General features: G+C 40.1%; 1 protein-coding gene across 1 annotated transcript; it reads right to left on the reverse strand.

Annotated features, from left to right (window-relative positions):
• Positions 1–6,029: 6,029 nt before the first annotated feature.
• Positions 6,030–18,954, reverse strand: FRG1 (FSHD region gene 1). Its single transcript, XM_004597816.3, has 9 exons — positions 18,797–18,954; positions 16,645–16,715; positions 15,607–15,732; positions 14,747–14,804; positions 12,292–12,406; positions 9,396–9,500; positions 7,576–7,667; positions 6,995–7,105; positions 6,030–6,133 (listed from the first exon to the last, which is right to left on the reverse strand). Exons 1-9 carry the CDS (start codon positions 18,856–18,858, stop codon positions 6,097–6,099), a joined length of 777 nt encoding a protein of 258 aa, XP_004597873.2. The 5' UTR covers positions 18,859–18,954; the 3' UTR covers positions 6,030–6,096.
• Positions 18,955–19,251: the final 297 nt, after the last annotated feature.

A 19,251-nucleotide genomic window follows, 5' to 3' on the forward strand; every position in this document is an offset into this window, starting at 1 on the left:
TGTAATTACACAACTTTGTTAGAAATCGACTTGACTGCCTATCTTACCGTCTGTATGTACTCAAGTTTCTATCTCTGAGAGGAATAAAGAGATGTACTCTGTATTCCTTATTTCCATTGTTACAATTGCACTTAGTTTCCAAGGACCACACTTAGGAAATTGCAGGATGAAAAAAAAACACACACAAGCAAGTAATGCTACACCCTTCTGCTCTAGCAGCAATACTTGGGACAGCAATGCAACATGTCATTAGAATTCTACAACACTGTAAGAAAAATAACCACCTGCAGATTTCAATTTAAGTGTTGTGTGATTGAAAACAAAAATTTTTAAAACCTAAAATATGTAGAGTAACGAAACACCGAATTTTCTCCAGCCAAGCTTCAATAAAATTTAAGAGCAATATTCAAACAGAATAATCAAGAGACACCTAAAAGTGTCAGAGATAAATCTTATTTCAAACCATCAAGTTCCCTTAATGAAAAACTTCCTTTTCAAAATATTTATTATTTATTTTATTTTTATTGGAAAGTCAGATATACAGAGAGGAGGAGAGACAGAGAGGAAGATCCTCTGTCCGAGGATTCACTCCCTAAGCGGCCGCCATGGCCGAGACTGTGTAATCTAAAGAAAGGATCCAGGAGCTCTTCCTGGTCTTCCAGGCGGGTACAGGGTCCGAAGGCTCTGGGCCATCCTTGACTGCTTTCCCAGGTCACAAGCAGGGAGCTGGATGGAAAGCAGGGCCACCGGGATTAGAACTGACACCCATATGGGATCCCGGTGCATGCAAGGCAAGGACTTTAGCTGCTAGGCTATTGTGCCAGGTCAGAAAAACTTACTTTTAAAGAAACTAAAATTCCAAATGAGCTCAGGAAAGGGGCAAAACATGTATGAAATAATCTGTCTCATTTTGTTTTAAACTTTCTGTAAAATGAAATGAGTTTTACGTTTGTAAGCCTAAAATAATTATAGCTGAGCTTGTCTACACTGTATTTCTCAGAGTAGCACTATGACAATACCATAAAAGAACACAATCATGAAAAGAAAACAATTTTTGGTGTTTCTTAATCCAGTATGAAAATCATTTCACGGTAATTTGCCTAATAAAATATGGTATTCAACTAACATATTTTAATATGGTCTTGTTTCTCAAGAGTTTATACACAGTGTCCTGCAAGAGTGAGTTGAACCCATGAAGTGATTAAATCTACACCAGCACTGACTTAGGAACTTCACACTGTTTTGGGGCAGCTTCAGAGTCAGCAAGTTTGATGCATTGCCTTGTAAAAGTAGGCCTATTTTTGGATTTATGGCTGCATTCATTCAGTTCAGTGGTTTCCTTCTTTACTTCCTTATTTAGTATGTCAAGAGTCTTGTGTTCAGGTCCTCAACTTGGGGAGGAGAAGGGCAAGGGACCACTTCTTAGCTTTTCCTAGTTGAGCAATCACAGGACAAAATTCAGAATAACCAGAATCTGCATAGTGAGGGAGAAATCCTTAGCAGACAGCAGCCACAAGGGGAAGCCACACTACCCAGTGTTCACATTGATCCCTGAGCCTTACTCGCTTGGGTCTGATTTCAAGAGCCAAATAGCGCAAGAATTAAAGAGAGATTTCACTTGCAGCCCACTGCAAAAAGAATGAATTTACTTTGAGGTCCACAAAAAAACCAACACTCTTCTGAGGAATAAAATAAACAGCGTCTATAATGTTTAGGATATAACTCAATTTTCAGACTCAGGAGAAATATAAGAAAAGACAATTAATGGAGACTAGAACCCAAAAGGACCCAGATTTTGGAATTAGTAGACATAAATAAAAAATATATATACATTTGTTTTCATTTTAATTAAAGGGCAGAGACAGATAAAGGTCTTCCTTCTGTCAGTGACTCCTGAAATGCTTGCAACAGCCAGGGCTGAGGAACTCAAATCTGGATCTTCCATGTTAATGGCAGGGAATGGGGCTGGCATCTTAGCCTAGTGGCTAAATCCTCGCCTTGCAACCACCAGGATCCCATGTGGGTACCAGTTCGTATCCCGGCTGCTCTACTTGCCATCCAGCTCCATGCTTGTGGCATGGGAAAACAGTTGACGATGGCCCAAAGCCTTGGGATCCTGCACCCATGTGAGAGACCTGGAAGAAGCTCCTGGTTCCTGGCTTTGGATCGGTTCAGCTCCAGCTGGTGAGGTCACTTGGGTAGTTAACCAGTGCACAGAAAATCTTTCTGTTCCTCCTTGTCTGTGTATATCTGCTTTAAAAAAAAAAACACTGGGCCCGGCACAGTGGCCTAATGGCTAAAGTCCTCGCCTTGAAGGCACCCCAGGATCCCATATGGGCGCCGGTTCTAATCCTGGCGGCTCCACCTCCCATCCAGCTCTCTGCTTGTGGCCTGGGAAAGCAGTCGAGGACGGCCCAATGCATTGGGACCCTGCACCTTTATGGGAGACCCGGAAGAGGTTCCTGGTTCCCGGCTTCAGATTGGCACAGCACCGGCTGGCTGTTGTGCTCACTTGGGGAGTGAGTCATCAGACGGAATATCTTTCTCTCTGCCTCTCCTCCTCTCTGTATATCTGACTTTGTAATAAAAATAAAATAAATCTTTTAAAAAAATGTTAAAATAAAAATAGTGGCAGGGACCTATGTACTTGGGTTATCACCTACCCTTTCCCAGAATACATACTAACAGGAAACTGGTATCAGAAGCAGAGCTGGCACTTGAATCCCGGCGCTCTAATAGCGGATTTAGGTGTCCCAAGTGGCATCCTAACCAGCACACCAAATGTTCCACCCAAACATATTTATGAATTACTACCTCAAATTGAATGAGAAATTACAGCAGAGAAAAAGAAACTATAAAAGCAACAGCAGGAACTACTGGAAGTTCAAGTGAAATTTAAATTTAAAACAAAACTTCCAGATGTCTGCAGCAGTTGTGGCAAAAGTTGAGCCAGGGAAGCTGAAATTTCCTACTATGAAAAATATTAAGGGAAAACAGATTGGATCTTTCTCTTGGTTAGCCTTTTGTCTGATGTAATCTTATTCTTGCTAACGGTACTAGACTGGTCAATCTGAGATGTTTAGCCAGAGTGACTCTTGATTTTAATTGTCAGTTGTTTAAAACCTCATGCTATCCTTGTGTTCAGGCTGGAATAATGTGGACCAATGATATTTAGGTGAGTCTTTCTTAGCTTCTGCCTATCTCCTACAATGACATTGGCATTCCAGCAGGGATTGTAAGTGCAATGGCACAAACAGGGGAGCTTTCATCTATCATCAGCACTTGTTGTGCCCCTTCACGCATATAAACTCCATGAGAACAGGTATGCATTTAAAAAAAATTACATCTTTCATCAGGATTTCTAGTTCTGTTCCAGAACTAGGGAAAACACGGGGGTGAATGAGATGGACAGGACTCCAGGAATACCCTGTATTAAAATGCGTAGGCTGACATCAGCCAGCAGGCACAGAGTGTAGGTACCATCTAGTGATTGAAAGCTATATCCAATCTCTTTCTCTCTTACAGATTTGTGTGTTTTAAACAGTTACTGGGAGAGAGAGAATCTTCCTTGCACTGGTTCACTTTCCAAAGAACTGCATTAGCTGGGGCAAGGCAAGGATGAAGCCAGGGGCCAGGAATTCCATTTGGATCTTAAACGTTGGTGCAGGGCCCCAAGGATTTGGGCCACCTTTCACTGCTTTCCCATGCACCTTAGCAGGGAGCTGGATTGGCAACTGGAGCAACAGGAACTCAAAGTCCTTCAGGTAGTAGTTGAACCCACCATACCATAGTACCAGCCCCATGGGTGTAATCTCTAAAGGGTGGTGTTGGGCAAACTATGGTTTCTATCACTTGCTTTAGAATATCATGGAATACCCAGTGAAGCACATTCATGGAATCAATCCTAGACTTGCTAAGTCTGCACCTCTAGGATGAGTCTTGAAAGTCTAAACTGGAAAACTACCGGTACCCTAGGTGATTCTTACAACTACCGTTTATTTTTAGGGGCTGGGAGCTGGCAAAAGTGAGGCAAAGATCAAGTCTAGGGCAGGTGTCTTTTCTTGATATTCTCTATTTTGGGCCTAACAACCCTTTGTTGTGTAGGGCTATTTGTGAATAGCACAATATTTGGTAGCATTCCTAGCCTCTACCCAGCAGGTGACAGCAGCCCTGTTTTCCAGATGTGACAACTTCTTTAGTCTCTTTGAAATGTGCCTTGGAGAGGAAAGTAATCCCAGCAGGAAACTAGAAGCACTGCTTTCAGGATCACAGTAATAATTAGATTTTTAATCTAAGAATCTAAAGAATACATGATGAAGAATGCTGAGGTCTGAAATAGCATGTCAAGCCAGGTCTGCAGAGCAAGGGTGCCTTTGGAAGGCTGTGATGGACATTAGGTTCCTCACATGTTGAGAGGCCATGCTTGGCAGTTTAGCCCTGGTCTCAATCCCAGCTGCACACCAGATTCAAAGGGGACTTGTAAAAACACATGGATGCCTGAGTCAACCTCAGTCTTGAGTCAGAATTTCCTGTGGTGAAACCCAGGATCTGATATCCAGCCTGGATTTCAAACACTCACTGGAACTGAAGGACACTCAGAACACTGTGTCCAGGAACTGCGAGTGAGCCAGCTCTGAACAACAGCAACACTTACATCTGAGCCTCTTTAAGCCGCCCTCCCATCCCATAAGAAAGGGTGAAAACATTGTATCCATATTTATTGTGTCTAAATGCCATAATTAAGCATTCTGTGTTCTGAGACTATCTGCTTTTTGGTCAAGTGACTTTCCTTTCCAATGTTTACTGGATGATACCTTTTTCCTGCTCAGCCTCCCTGACATCTGTTGGGACTGCCTGAGATCTGGGGAGTGCTCAAGAAGTTTTTCACAGCTCTGCTGACTGACTTTCTGGGATTTTTAAACTTTCTTTTAAAGGCACTGATTGGGTGTGGTGGCCTATCAGACTAACCCTCCGCCAGCAGTGTTGGCATCACATATTGGTAGCAGTTTGTGTACTGGCTGCTCCACTTTGATCCAGCTTCCTGCTTATGATCTTAGGGCCCTGCATCGATGTAGGAGACCTGGTATAAGTCTCTGGCTTTGGATTGGCTCAGCTCTGGCAGTTGTGATCATTTGGGGAGTGAACCAGTGGATGGAAGCCCTGACTCTCCTTTCTCTGTAAAAATATGCTTTCCAAATAAAAATGAATAAATAAATCTTCACATCTTGTCTGCTGCACTTTTGATTGAATTCCCTGTTAATATGCCTGGGAAAACAGCTGAGGATGGCCCACTGCCAGCCACATGGGAGACCTAGATGAAGCTCCTGGCGTAGAACCAGCCCAGCACTGGTCATTGTGGTAATCTGTGGAGTGAAGCAGCTTATAGATGTCTCTGTCTCTCCAACTCTCTCAGCAACTCTGCCTTTCAAATAAAATGAATCTCAAATAAGAAAATAACGGTGCTGTTTAGGACATGTGATGTAAGAATTATGAACAGCACAGGAAACATTAATTTTTTTTTTGTTTGTAAGATTTATTTACTTCTATTGCAAAGTCAGATACAGAGAGAGGAGGAGAGATCTTCCGCCTGATGATTCACTCTCCAAGTGACCACAACAGCCAGAGCTGAGCCGATCCAAAGCCAGGAGCCAGAAGCCTCTTCTGGGTCTCTCACGTGGGTGCAGCGTCCCAAGGCCTTGGGCCATTCCTGACTGCTTTAGCAGGCCACAAGCAGGGAGCTGGATGGGAAATGGGGCTGCCGGGATTAGAACCAGCACCCAGATGAGATCCCGGCACATGCAAGGCGAAAACTTTAGTTGCCAGGCCCAAAACATCAGATTTTGATACTTCATGATGGGAAATGCAGGAAACAACAACAAAAATGCCTACATTCCGTAGTACTTTGCGGATCCTAAGTTTCCCCTCCATGAGAAAAACTACAATTAGCTAAAAGTGCATTCATAAAAAAAAAAATCTTGACTAAACGTAATGAATCTTGGTTCAATAAAGCCATCAATACTTACACAATCTGTGAAAATACTCAGCGAATATTTTATTCAGAAAAACCAAAGCGTAAGACAGAAACAAAAATTCTGGTCATTTGCAGTATCTATCAGCTTTCAATTTGGCTCTCCTGTGTAAAAACAAAGACAAATAAAAACAGTGTAAAGAGACCAAAAAAAACCCCCAAAAAACAAACAAAAAAACAATCAAAGTACAAAAACATTACTCACATATAGTCATCTGCTATTACATATGAAACTCATGGTTAGAAACTGCATGCTCAATTTTGGTTGTCTTACTAAAACACACTAAGGCATTTTATTAACATTTTAAATTTCAACTTTGTTTCCATACAACATGGAGTCTAAATTCTTAAGTTATTTTCTAGTATTTATCAAAGGTTCCTAGGGCTTTTCCAATTCACAAAAGCAATTTTAATTACTTCTGCTTTTAGGTGTATTTTTTTCTAAAAAGAATAGGCATATTTATAGAGAGAGGAGAGACAAAGATCTTCTGTCTGCTGGTATACTCTCCAAGTGGCCACAACGGTTGGAGCTGAGCCAATCTGAAGCCACGAGCTTCTCCCATTTGAGTGCAGGGTCCCAAGGCTTTGGGCCATCCTTTACTGCTTTCCCAGGTCACAGGCAGGGATGGAGAGTGGAGCAGTCGGGAAATGAACCAGTGTCTACACGGGATCCTGGCGCATACAAGGCAAGGATTTAGCCACTAGGTTACTGCGCCAGGCCCAAAACTGGATTTCTTATAATAAATTACATAAGTACACAGACGCTAGTTACAGATTTTAGGTAATCTTTTTTTAATAACCATTTCCCAGAATTATCATTTCTTCTCTAGGTAATTTTACTATATATACAAATACTATAAATTAGACAAAAAAACTGAAATTCAAAATAATCTGAGTAAAAGAATTTTTACATGCCAATTCTATTGAGTAATTAAAACAGCTGGAAATTAGTAAATATAAAACTACCTGTCCAGAAGTGTTTCATGTAAAAATCCATCTTTCCGAGCCTTCTTGAGAATTTTACTATCTTCTTTGCTTATTTTAAGTTTGTGGTCTTGAAAGCTCTGAAATTTCTTTCTGTAAAGAAAATGTCTTCATTGAAAAAGAGCTCAAATTTTAATACACATTTATTGATGAATTTGCAAATGTTATTCTTTTCACTTATTTAAAACATGTAGTTACAACCTAAAGCTTCTTCCTAACACAGATGCCCTGTGTGATGCCACTTCAGAGGGCTATTGTCTGTGCAGCTCTACAAAGCCCCTTTATCCTTGGGGCACGTGGGCTGCAGGCACCATGGCCAGCCCACGCAGCAGCATTCACTCTGCCTCACATCCATTCGCTGGATGAACAGTGAGAGCTGACTGACCCAGGTGACCACAGCATTGGGAACACTGAGTCATGAGAAAAGCAAGACACTTGGCTCAGAACTCTGTCCTTAAACTTGCATTCTGCTGCCTCTTCATGTCTTCCCAGTAGATTATATTACAGCAGCTTTAAGAAGCACTTCACTGCCAAATCTGTAAGTCTAACAGGAGAATACGTACACGTAATTGATTTCACACTGTTTCACGTTGCCTTTATCTTCTTCTGGGATGTCATCTTTCTTCTTGGTTTCCCTTTCAGCACAGGACCTGATCTAAACAGAAAGAACTCGAGAGTTAAATACTTTTGCTCCCTTGTCCTGACATTACTTATTATACTAACCATTCTAGGTGATTTCTAATAGAAAAATCCATGTTCTGGATACATGGTTTTGCTCCTATTAATACATACTTTATGTGAGTAAGAATTTCAGGCATATGTTTTGTTGTACTCCTTAAACAATGCTTTTTTTTTCCAGATTTATTTATTTTTATTGCAAAGTCAGATACACAGAGAGGAGAGACAGAGAGCAAGATCTTCTGTCTGATGATTCAGTCCCCAAGTGACCTCAATGAATGGTGCTACACCGATCTGAAGCCAGGAGCCAGAAGCTCTTCTGGGTCTCCCACACTGGTGCAGGGACCCAAGGCTTTGGGCCATCTTCCATTACTTTCCCAGGTCACATGCTGGGAGCTGGATGGGAAGCAGGGCTGCCGGGATTAGAACCAGCACCCATATGGGATACTGGCACATTCAAGACAAGGAGTTTAGCTGCTAGGCTACCGCGCTGGGCCCTTAAAGGGCTGGTTTTTTTTTTACAAGCTAAAGGATTCTGAGAACCCTCTGTTGAGCAAATCTATTAATAATGTGCCATTTTTTTTTAACAGCTCAGAAGATTATTAGGGATTTTCAGCAATAAAGTAGTTTTAAATGGAAGCATGTACAACAGAGAGTGGGTGTTTGCCTGTGATGGCATGCCCACACCCCCACACTGGCTCCGGGGTGTGATTCCTGGCTGACTCCTGACTCCAGCTGCCTCCTGGTTACTTCTCGAACTCTACAAGTACTATTATGACTTACATGTTTTTTTTTTTTTTTTTTACAATTATGACATTTAAGCTTTATATGTGGTGCTTAAATATCAAAGAAAGCATAACAACCTAGTAATCAACCTTCTCCTACACAATGGTTGGAATGTAGCTCAGTATAATTTCTAGGGATGATACACTGGCAGTCTCAAACAAATCAGGAATGCACATTTCCCTTGAGTCTGATAGTCAGCTTCCATCTCTACACATATTTACATGCTGACAAAGCAATGCCACATTCAATATTCTGCAGCACTATTTGGAACAAAAAGCCTGGAAACAATGTACATTTAAATGGACAGAAAATAATTTATGGTACATATCCAAAATGGGATGGGATGCAGCTATACATTGCAGAGTGAAAGATCAAATTTTCTACTTAAATTGACAAGGGGGGAAATTCCCAAGATACACTATTAAGGGAAGAATATAGACAGAATAGAGAAAAATAGGTATAAGAGATTACCATTAGTGTAAAAAAGTACAAAATTATAAACATATTCTTAGGTACATAAAGAAAGCTATACAAAAACACAAGAGGAAGGATATGAACAGGACAGATGGAGCATGGGTGAACAGGTGGATGGCAGATGTACTCACATCATTGTGTATTTGTATGTAAAATATTTATGCCATGTGAACAAATTATCTACCTCAATTAAAATTTGAAATTCAGGCAAACAAAACAACACAGACTTAAAAGCAAGTAGTACTGCTCAGGAAAAGATACAAACACATGGGGCGCACAGTAAGGTAGTTCATGAATGCAGTCATTTCTTGAACACTTCATGCAAACCAGCCTATCTGGAAGTCTATCTGGAATACCGTATTATAAGAAGTGATTAATGAAATCTTTAGAGATAGTAAATGACTATTGGATATTTTAAAAAGATATAGTAAAATATCATGAGTACCTTTATCATTTCTTCTTCTCCAGCTATTTTACTTTTTGCTTCTATATCACCTGCTTCATTGCATCTAATAAAGCAGCTGTTTGAGGCCAATAAAGCCATTTTCCCCTGAAAAAAAAAAAAAAAGAGCTATAAGGACGCCTACAGAAATCATAAGTCTTTAGATAAATTAGCTGTTATTCCCTAATTTTTAAATAAAAAAATTAAGAATTTGGATAAAACTTAGAAAACACAACAAACATACAAAGTCACCTATAATCTTACTACTTCAGTATCAACAAAATAATTCTGGTACAGTTTGATCAATAATATATTTACATATTTACCGACAATTTATAATTTTAGTATATTTTTCTAGCAGACTAAAATGTAACCAGATAAAACAAAATTGTTTCCTTTGGCCTTAAAACATCTATCAAGGGTATAACCATAAGATTTAGTGTACAGAATTGACTTTAATAATAATTATGCAGAAGTGCAAAAACCTTACTCAAATGTGTTTTAGGTAAAATTTACTTTTCGCATAACTAGAAAATATTAAAAAGTAATAAAACTGTCCTTTGCTACCTTTGCATTTACTTGCAGAATAAAGGTCTGGGGGGCTCTGAAATATGGGAAATGATACTCAGTTGCTTAATGATTGAGACACGACACTGATTTCTATTGAAACTTTGTAAACTAAATTGTCATGTCTATCTATCTAAACCTGTAGTATAAATTTGATTAAGTTCTTTTAACATAAATGTAAAGCTTCATTATAATTTGGTATCTGTTGCTGCTTTTTGACAACTTGGAATATCTTTACATCAGATAAAACATTAAGAAATACAGTAAGTATAAAGCATAAAATAAACCTAACTTTGCTTCTGGTCACCCATGTGCCAACATGGAGTTGATCTAATTTCCCATTCATTCCAGGTGGTAGGGCTGGGATGTGTGTCATTTGTTGACTCCTGGCTAGCACTGGCATGTGGTCCAGGGGGAAAAGCAGTTCATTCAGTTAAGCCCCGTTTGTAAGAGAATCTAATTTTCACATCCAATGTTTTATTTTTTTCTTTCTAAGGTTTATTTGAAACAGCTGAACGAGGGAGAGGGCGACAGCATTTACCCCGTGGTTTACTCCCCAAAAGGCCATGACGGGGATGGGCCAGTCCACAGCCAGGGAGTTTCATCTGGGTCACCCAGATAGGTGTAGGGGGGCATGTGCTGCTGCTCTCCCAAGTCATTAGCAGGTTACTGGGTAAGTAGAGCAGCTCGGACCCAACCTGGTGCCCATGAGATGCCAGTATTTCAAGAGGTGGCTTAACCCACTACACCAAACTGTCATTTCTTAATTACAACTCCTGTTTCTGTTCTATGTATGTTTGTAATGGGGCTCCAAAGTAAAAATGGTTTTCTTATAAGGTTGGAGTCAAAATAGTTGGAAAATCACTGCTTAAAGAACTGAGTCTAAGTAATCAACTTCCTTTTTATGGATGTTTGGCTGGCTAACATTTTGGAAAACACTGCTGGGTCCTAATTTGAATTTGTACTGTATTTTGCCACAGATGCTGCTCAACTACACAGCTTGTCTCTCACTTGGGTTCTATTTGGTATCCACTGTTTCCTACTTTCATTGATAAGGCATCTATTTTTTGTGCGCTATTTTACTCCTGGATATTTTGTTAAGTCTATTGCTTAGAAAAAGAGAAAATGAAGATTTTGAATCCCGCAGCAGTAGACTTAACAAAACACCCATATGATGCAATTGCTTACTTATTAACATCAAAATTCAACATACTATTTTCATTTCTTATTCAACATTTTTATTAGAAAGGCAGAGTTACAGAGAGTAGAAGACATACACAGACAGAGACACACACACACACACAGAGAGAGAGAGAGAGAGAGAGAGATCGATTCACTGGGTCACTTCCTCAATGACTGCAACAGTTGGAGCTGAGCTAATCTGGAGTCAGTAGCCAGGAGCTTCTTCTCGGTCTCCTGCATGGTACAGCAACCCAAGGACTTGAGCCGTCCCCCACTGCTTTCCCACTCTGTAAGCAGGGAGCTGGACTGGAAACAGAGCAGCTGGGACAGGAACTGTCACCCACATGGGATGCCTGTGCTGCAGGCAGAGACTTAGTTTATTATGACATGGCCTTGGCTCCTCATTCTTGTGTTTATACTCAAATTATCTTTCTGTACACTATTTGCTTTTCTTTTGGAGCTTCCTTATGACATTTTTTTAAACCAAAGATGTATTCCTTTTTATTTGAAATTCAGAGTTACAGAGTGAGAAGGAGAAAGAGAGAAAGATGGCTGCATTGGTCAAAGTTGGGCCAATCTGAAGCCAGGAACTGCTTCTTATGGGTCTCCCAAGTGAGTGTGGGTGCCCAAAGACTTGGGCCATCTTCTGCTGTTTTCCTTGGTATGTTAGCAGGGAGCATATGTTAGCCACAGCGCCGGCCCCAACCTGACATGCTTTTACAGAATAGATTTATTTCAACAAACCATTCTCATCATTTACTACTTTAAGCAGAAACTGTCACAACTTGGCCTAGCCTATTCCATTGTTTTCCTAACATGGTACTAATACTTATGAAAGAACTGATGATTGCTGTTAATATTTTTTAACTTGAGGCTTGAAACTAGCTAACATCTAGAATCTTGGCTCTTTAAAAAAAAAAAATCACATGTTTACACCAAGGGGGGATAGAAAAAAATGGTGGGAAAAAGCACTACTGTTAATTTTGCTGTACTGTTTGTGAGAGGATTTAAGGTTAGAAAATCAGTGAATTTTGCCAATTTAATGTATGATATGTAACCTTTTTACTTTTTGTTTTTTTAGTAAACACGCTTTCACAAAGACTTCTACTGAGAGGAGGAGGAAGCTCTTATAAACAATTACAGAACTTACATCTTGAAAGACTGGTTCCCATTGTTCTCTTGGTCCAATGGCATCTGAACGCCCAACAACAAGTCCATCTGAATTTATGCCAAGATACTTTCCATAGCCAGATTTCAGGGCAATTCTTCAATAAAAGAGACAAATGTTAAAAACTCAGAGAAACAAAACAGAAAAACAGTGTGCATATATTTGTGCAAAAATGTATAAAATTAAATTAGACATATTCCAGTGTTCAAAAGCTGTAGGTGACTAGCTGCTGCTACATTACACAGTGTAGTTCTATATATGTATGGCATTTTCTGGTTTCTAATATAAGCATTACATAACATGTTACATATTACAAAGCAAACAGTTTTCAAATTCATTATTCTTCAAAAATACTATTCATAGCTGCTCCATTAAAGTTACATTAGAATTTTGTGTATTATCAGTAGTCCTACTGATATTACCTCTATGTGTAAAATCACTGTGTTATCCTTAGAAGAGGTTAATCAAAAAGGACTTAAAATTTCTATTCATTTTTAGCTATTTGAAATACAGACGGAGGGAAAGAGATCTTCCATCTGCTGGTACAATTCTCAAATGCTCATATACCTAAGGCTGGTTCAGGCTCAGATCAGCTTGGAACTCAACCTGGGTCTCCAATGTTTGCAGCAGGAAGCCAAGCACTTGAGTCATCACCACTGCCACTCACGATGTATATTATTAGCAGGAATTGGAATCAGACTGGAGTCGGGACTAGAACCCAGACACTCCAATATGGCCTGCAGCTGTCCCAGGCGGCATCTTAAGCGCTGTAATAAATGTCTATCTCTACAAATCAGTCATTGGATTGAAGTGTGTCAACATTAATGCTCATATTATGTTGTCAAACTGCTGTCCAGAAAAAAATGTGTCAACTTATAGTCTCATCTCAGTATCTTCTTTAATCAGATTTGAAAAACACGCTTTAAAAAAAGCATCAGATTTTATTTATTTGCATTTTAATCTTTGTGTGAATCATTTATTTTCCTTTTTAATTTAAAAATACCTGGTTATGTTGTTTGTCCATCATATTGTTTACCGTTTTCCTATTGAAACAATAGCAAAATGTATCCTGTGCATTCAGAGTAACAACTCAATGCCTTTTAAGATTGTTCCAAGTATTTCCCTCACTTGTATATATTTTTTTACACATTTCTTAAAAAGAAGTTTTAATCAACTGATCTTCCACTTTATTTTTGAAGTCTTTTACTATACTTGAGACTTTCAAATTAAGTACAAAGTAAATAGTTGTGATTACAAAAAGAATGTTTCTAATATTTCATTGTAATAAAATTCTGTCATGTCTGAACTGACTTCATATACTCATTGGTTAATGGTAATATAGCACTAATGATTAATCTGTTGATGTAACCAATCATTGGAACAGTGAAACACCATATTCTATATTAATTTTCTTAATCTACCAGACAAAGTATCATTCTGCATTGTGAGAATACAAAATGTCTGGTTCAAAAATGATCATAAAAATAGTAAAATATTCTTTAGTTCTTTATTATCACATTACCTTATTTGCTGGCTCTAACAATATTCTTTTAAAATTTTTTATTTCTTTTTATTTATGTGAAAAGTACAGAAAACACCAGTTAGATAGAGATGTTCCAACCACTGGCTCACTCTCCAAATGCCTTCAACAATCAGGGCTGAGCCGAAGTAGAGGCAGGAGCCCAGAGGTCAACGGGGGAGAGGGACAGATATCTAAGGACTTCAGCCATCACTTGCTGTCTCCCTTTGCATTAGCAGGAGGGTGGAACAGAAAGAGGAGCCGGGACTCCAATCAGAACACTCCAACGTTGGATGTTCTACAGCCATGCACAATATCTGCCCCCCAAATCCCTTTATTAATCATTTATTTACATATCTTTGAATCAGTACAGTTTATAGAAGTCTCTGCATAAATGGGATTAAAAGGTAAGTTTATTCAGGTGCAACAACTTTTGAAATCCATGAATAGTTTTTTCATATTACGCACTTTCTGTGAACTTTTTAAATGTATGTATTTCAAAACTTTGTCGCACCACAATGCATTTATTTTTCATGACCTTTTTGAAATACCCTTATGTATCAGATTTTGTCTTATGTTTGTTTTTTGCATGATCTTCAAATCTATATTATCTGATCTGACACTATTAATCTTCATTTAAAAAATTTACAAATATATATTTACAGCCTACTATCACATATTGGTAAGAATCATGATTTACACTTTATATATGGAATTTTAATTCTCTTCTAAAAACATAGTTATTACAAACCCAATCTATATACTTCAGTATTTGCTGGGTACACACGTTATATATTTGAAATGGCACAACATTTACTGCTTTATTTATGTAGATACAGGAATTTTTTTAAGGTATGAAGCTAAATTAAGAAATAAAATGTTACTTAGGTTATTTATTACAGTTCCACTCAAACATACCTGGAATCAGACAACTTGACGGCAGTAAACTGCTCTGGAGGACTAGGGCCCTCATCAACTACAGGAAAAAAAAAAGCAAAACGCTGAAATAAATTTGTTAATTGCTCACACATATATGCAGACACACTCTGTCTTCTAACAATGCATCTTTTTAATTCTGAAATTAAATGTGAGAGCATTAAGATATTTGGACTCACTGGAATGGTAAGGTATTCACAGTAACAAGATCTGTTTTATCTTATAACTACAGTGCTAAGTTACATTATTAAGAGGCCCGCAAGATGTTTAGTCAGTCATTTCTAAGCTATTTACTCTTTGGTTTTAAAATACAGTACATAAAAAAATAAAATATAGTGCATAAATATGGAAACACAGAATACTTAAAACAGTAAATGCTTTCATTTATTGAAGGGATAACCATTTTGGCCCAAGTGATACTGCTACTTACTTTAAATTATTTTATACCTCATTAATGCTTTCTCTGATGGACTAAGAAGAATGAGAACACTTTCAACTGTTAACTATCATGCCAGGTTAGTTTTGTAAGAAAAAATTCAAACTTTTAACTCAACCAGGTTTCCTCTTTCTTTTAATTTACTATTTAAGCTGTTCATGTTGTTTTTAATTTCCACAGATTCTCCTCTGGAGCTATGCAGAATATTTTCAAGTGCTTACACTGGAAAGAACAGCTGCCAACAGTTGGTAAAAATGAGGGAAAAAAAAAAATGAAGGAGTCCACTGACAGGCCTCCATTACTTTGGATCATGCCTGACTAGTTAGAATTTGGCCTCAGTGCATGAATATCAAAATATGTACTTTTAAAGAATTTTTCCATTCCACTCCTTCATCCAGACACAAACCTTCTTTATGTGGAGCTCCCAGAGTAAAAAGACCATTGTCAAGTGCATGGATATAGGTTCCTTTATCCATTTCAATCGCTATGGTTCCTGAAATGTCACCGAAGTTTGCTACTGTCCACCAAATTCCTAAAAATTAAAATTGATAAATAACCTTTATGTTTCAGATTTGATACAGGTTTTTGTTATTGTCATAACATTTTTTAAAAAACTTTATGCTGCAACTACAAATAGTAATATAGAGAAATCTCATACTGTTTTTTAAACTCTCTCCCAATACATCTTTCATAACTAGGATACAATGACTGACAAAAATTTGACACTGATATAATTCATGAATCCCAATTAGATTTCACCAGCTTTACATGAATCTTCCTATATACCCCGAATACCTGTGTGTCTGTCATTCCCATGGGAGATCTAGATGGCGTTCAGGATTTTGGCTTTGGTCTGATGCAAACTTGGCTGCAGCAGCAATGTGGGGAATGAACTAGTGGATGGAAGATCTCTTCCCAATCTCCCTCCCTCTGCTACAGCAACAGCGACAGATTTCCAAGCCGAGAAATAGCTACGCTGTCTTGACTGGAAAAGGAAGTCTTGTTTTACTCTCTTTATCCTCACTGATTCTCTCACATTGTGGATTTGACAAAATTGATACATAAGTGTATGTGTTTATGGGTGTGTCTGTTTCTGTGTATATGTGTACATATATAAACATAAGTATATACTTATTTTTAACAAGAAAGGAAACCTCTTGTTCCTTTAAGATTTACATATTTATTTGAAAGTCAGAGTGCAGAGATAGGGAAATGCAAGAGGGAGATCAGGAGATCTAAGAATCAGCCATGAGGGCACTTGGACCCAGGTAATCTAATACGGCATACAGGGTCCTAAGTGGCATCTTAAATGCTGTGCCAAATGTTTGCTCTTATAAATTTCAAGGCAAATAAGAATAGGTCATGAATTCCTAACTAGGAAGACACTTTTAATGAATTCAACAAATGTTAAGTAAGTACAGAATAAGGTACTGAACTGACTCACCAACGATGTCAAGCTGAGTTTCTTCATCCTCTTCTCTCTTTCTCTTCTTATCTTTGTTCTTTTTCTTCTTACTACAGGAGGTAATTAATCTGGATCAACTTATACATATACTGACTTAAGTGTTAAATATCACAAGATAGAAACCTAGATGGAGCTTTTATGCTATGTGTTGATTTACAAACTATGGATTCACACAGATACACACTTCTGTGGTACTGAGAGGTTGCTTCTGGGCCTGTGAAAACTGTCACAGGCAGGAAGAGAGCCTGGAGCCAGACTGCATGCCTTTAAATCCTATTAGTCAATTCTTAGCTCTGTGATTTTTGGGAGAGTCTTGTTATCTGCGAGTCCGGTTTACTTATCTTTCTATAAAATGGGTTTAACTTAGTCCAGTTCTTTAGGCTAGAGTTAAAGGATTAAGTGTTAAAATATACTTTCCTACATTGCTAAATCAAATTTCAAATGGCACAGCCCCTTTTTAAAAAATAGTCTGCGGTTTCTCAAGAAGTTTAATCACAAAGTTATCACAGGACCCACCAATTTCAAACCTAGGTATAAATACCCAAGAGAAATGAAAATATGTCCATATGAACATTCCATAAGAATATTCATACCAGCATTATCCATAACAGCCAGAGTAGAAACAGCCAGTGGAGAAACAAACTGTGTTATAATCATATAAGAGTATTATTATGCTATATAATGGCAGGAGCCAACATATACATGGACTTCAAGAAAAATCATACTATGTACAAGAAGCCAGAGACCAGTCCATATGGTGTACGTGTCCACTCACACAAAATAGTGAGAAGAGGTAAATCCCGGCCAACAGAAAGCAGATGACCGGTTTTCCAGGAAGGGAGAGAAGAGGCGGAGTGGGACTACCTGATGGCTAAATCAGGGTGATTTAAATGAAAATGTTGAAAAACTATACTACAGTGAATCTTACAAATATACTAAAGAGTATTAAATACCACACTTTCAGAGTGAATTTTTTTGGGCATATGAGTTACATCTCAATAATGGTAAAACAGATTTCAAGGGTGATTCTAGAAAAAAGCTAATACACAAGTGTTTAGAACAGTATTCGGCACACAGAAAGTGACACATCCCGGCTGTGATCAGTAATCACAGCAACTCTGAGACATGTCTGTTTGTCTTTTAATCATAAAGTAAGTTTTCAAAAACGAACTTTACCTTCTTCCCAGCAAATGTAGATAGCAAAAGTTTCATTTATTCAGGACAAGTTCTTCATGACGCCAGCCCCTGAGGCAGGTTCCTCAAGGGCGACGGCTTCACCTTGCTCCTAAACATTTTCCTACCGTTTTACCTCAAATCACACACAAACTCTGCTGATCTCCGCGGCCGGCTGTACCCGTCCAACGGGGGTATGAATGGCCAATCTCGGACAGCCGTGCAGGTTCACGAGGTGAACAGCCGACGCTCACCCATCACCGCCCCGACCCCTGGCTCTGTGGACCGCACGTGTCCTCTCATTCAATGCTCCTCATTATTTACACTCCATCACATTATTTGCAGTCCAGGCGAGCACGGGGAAGCTTCACCATAGCTGAGCTCGTCGTACACGAGGCCAGCAATGGGGCGTCAGGCTGTATCCCTCCCTCCCAGTACCATCCAGCGTATTCATCAGGAAGACAGAGTTACCCAAAAGCCACTCATATTAGGAAGAACAGCGATGAGGGTGAAAACAAATCCCAGGGAGGACAGTTGTTCTGACCCATCAAGCCCCCGTCGGGAGGGGCAAGCCCTGCCTCCCTCAGGGGTCCAGGGCCTCGGCCGTCCCTCCCGGGCCCTGCAGCGGCCGGCACCCTGAGGCACGGCCTCCGTCCACGCAGGACAGCCCTGCCACGGACCCGCGGGGCAGCCCTGAGGCACGGCCTCCGTCCACGCAGGACAGCCCTGCCACGGACCCGCGGGGCAGCCCTGAGGCACGGTCTCCGTCCACGCAGGACAGCCCTGAGGCACGGCCTCGGTCCACGCAGGACAGCCCTGCCACGGACCCGCGGGGCAGCCCTGAGGCACGGTCTCCGTCCACGCGGGGCAGCCCTGAGGCACGGCCTCGGTCCACGCAGGACAGCCCTGCCACGGACCCGCGGGGCAGCCCTGAGGCGGCCCCCGCGCGGCGCCTCACCTCTTGGCCTTCGTCCCCTTGAGCACGAGTTTCGTGGACTTCACATAAGAGTATTCCGCCATGGTTCGGAAGGAACTTCTGGACCAGGAGTTACCGGAGCCTGCTCAGGCCCCCCGTTAAGAACAGTCGTGTTTTCACGGGAAGAGGAATCTCCAATGAAAAACTCTACTTCCTGTTTTCTCTGTCGGGCGCTACGGCGGCTGCAGCGGGTCGAAAATCCTCCGCGTTCCTGGCGGGGGCGCCCTCTGGCGGATCTTCTGACGGCTCCTTCTTTCGGGGTTTCGGAGGTGGCGGCTCCGGTGGAGGTGGCGGTTCTGTCAGCGGTGACAGTCGTCGTTCCCCAGCAGCCTGCGGCTGGGTCTCTGGGGTAGGTGAGGATTGGCTTAACTGGAGGGTGGAAAAACCCAGTCAAGCTTCCCTCGTGCTGGACTGCTGCGGACCCCGTGTGACTGGCT

This window comes from Ochotona princeps, chromosome 11 (assembly GCF_030435755.1).
Source record: "Ochotona princeps isolate mOchPri1 chromosome 11, mOchPri1.hap1, whole genome shotgun sequence".
Lineage (NCBI taxonomy): Eukaryota > Metazoa > Chordata > Mammalia > Lagomorpha > Ochotonidae > Ochotona > Ochotona princeps.

Excerpts from the sequence above, each read along its gene's own strand:
- FRG1 (XM_004597816.3), bottom strand. The coding sequence starts at position 18,858 with ATGGCGGAATACTCTTATGTGAAGTCCACGAAACTCGTGCTCAAGGGG. Across the intron at positions 15,733-16,644 it reads AACTCAGCTTGACATCGTTG|GAATTTGGTGGACAGTAGCA; the intron begins GTGAGTCAGTTC and ends TTTAATTTTTAG. Across the intron at positions 7,106-7,575 it reads CAGTGTGAAATCAATTACGT|AAAGAAATTTCAGAGCTTTC; the intron begins GTACGTATTCTC and ends TTTTCTTTACAG.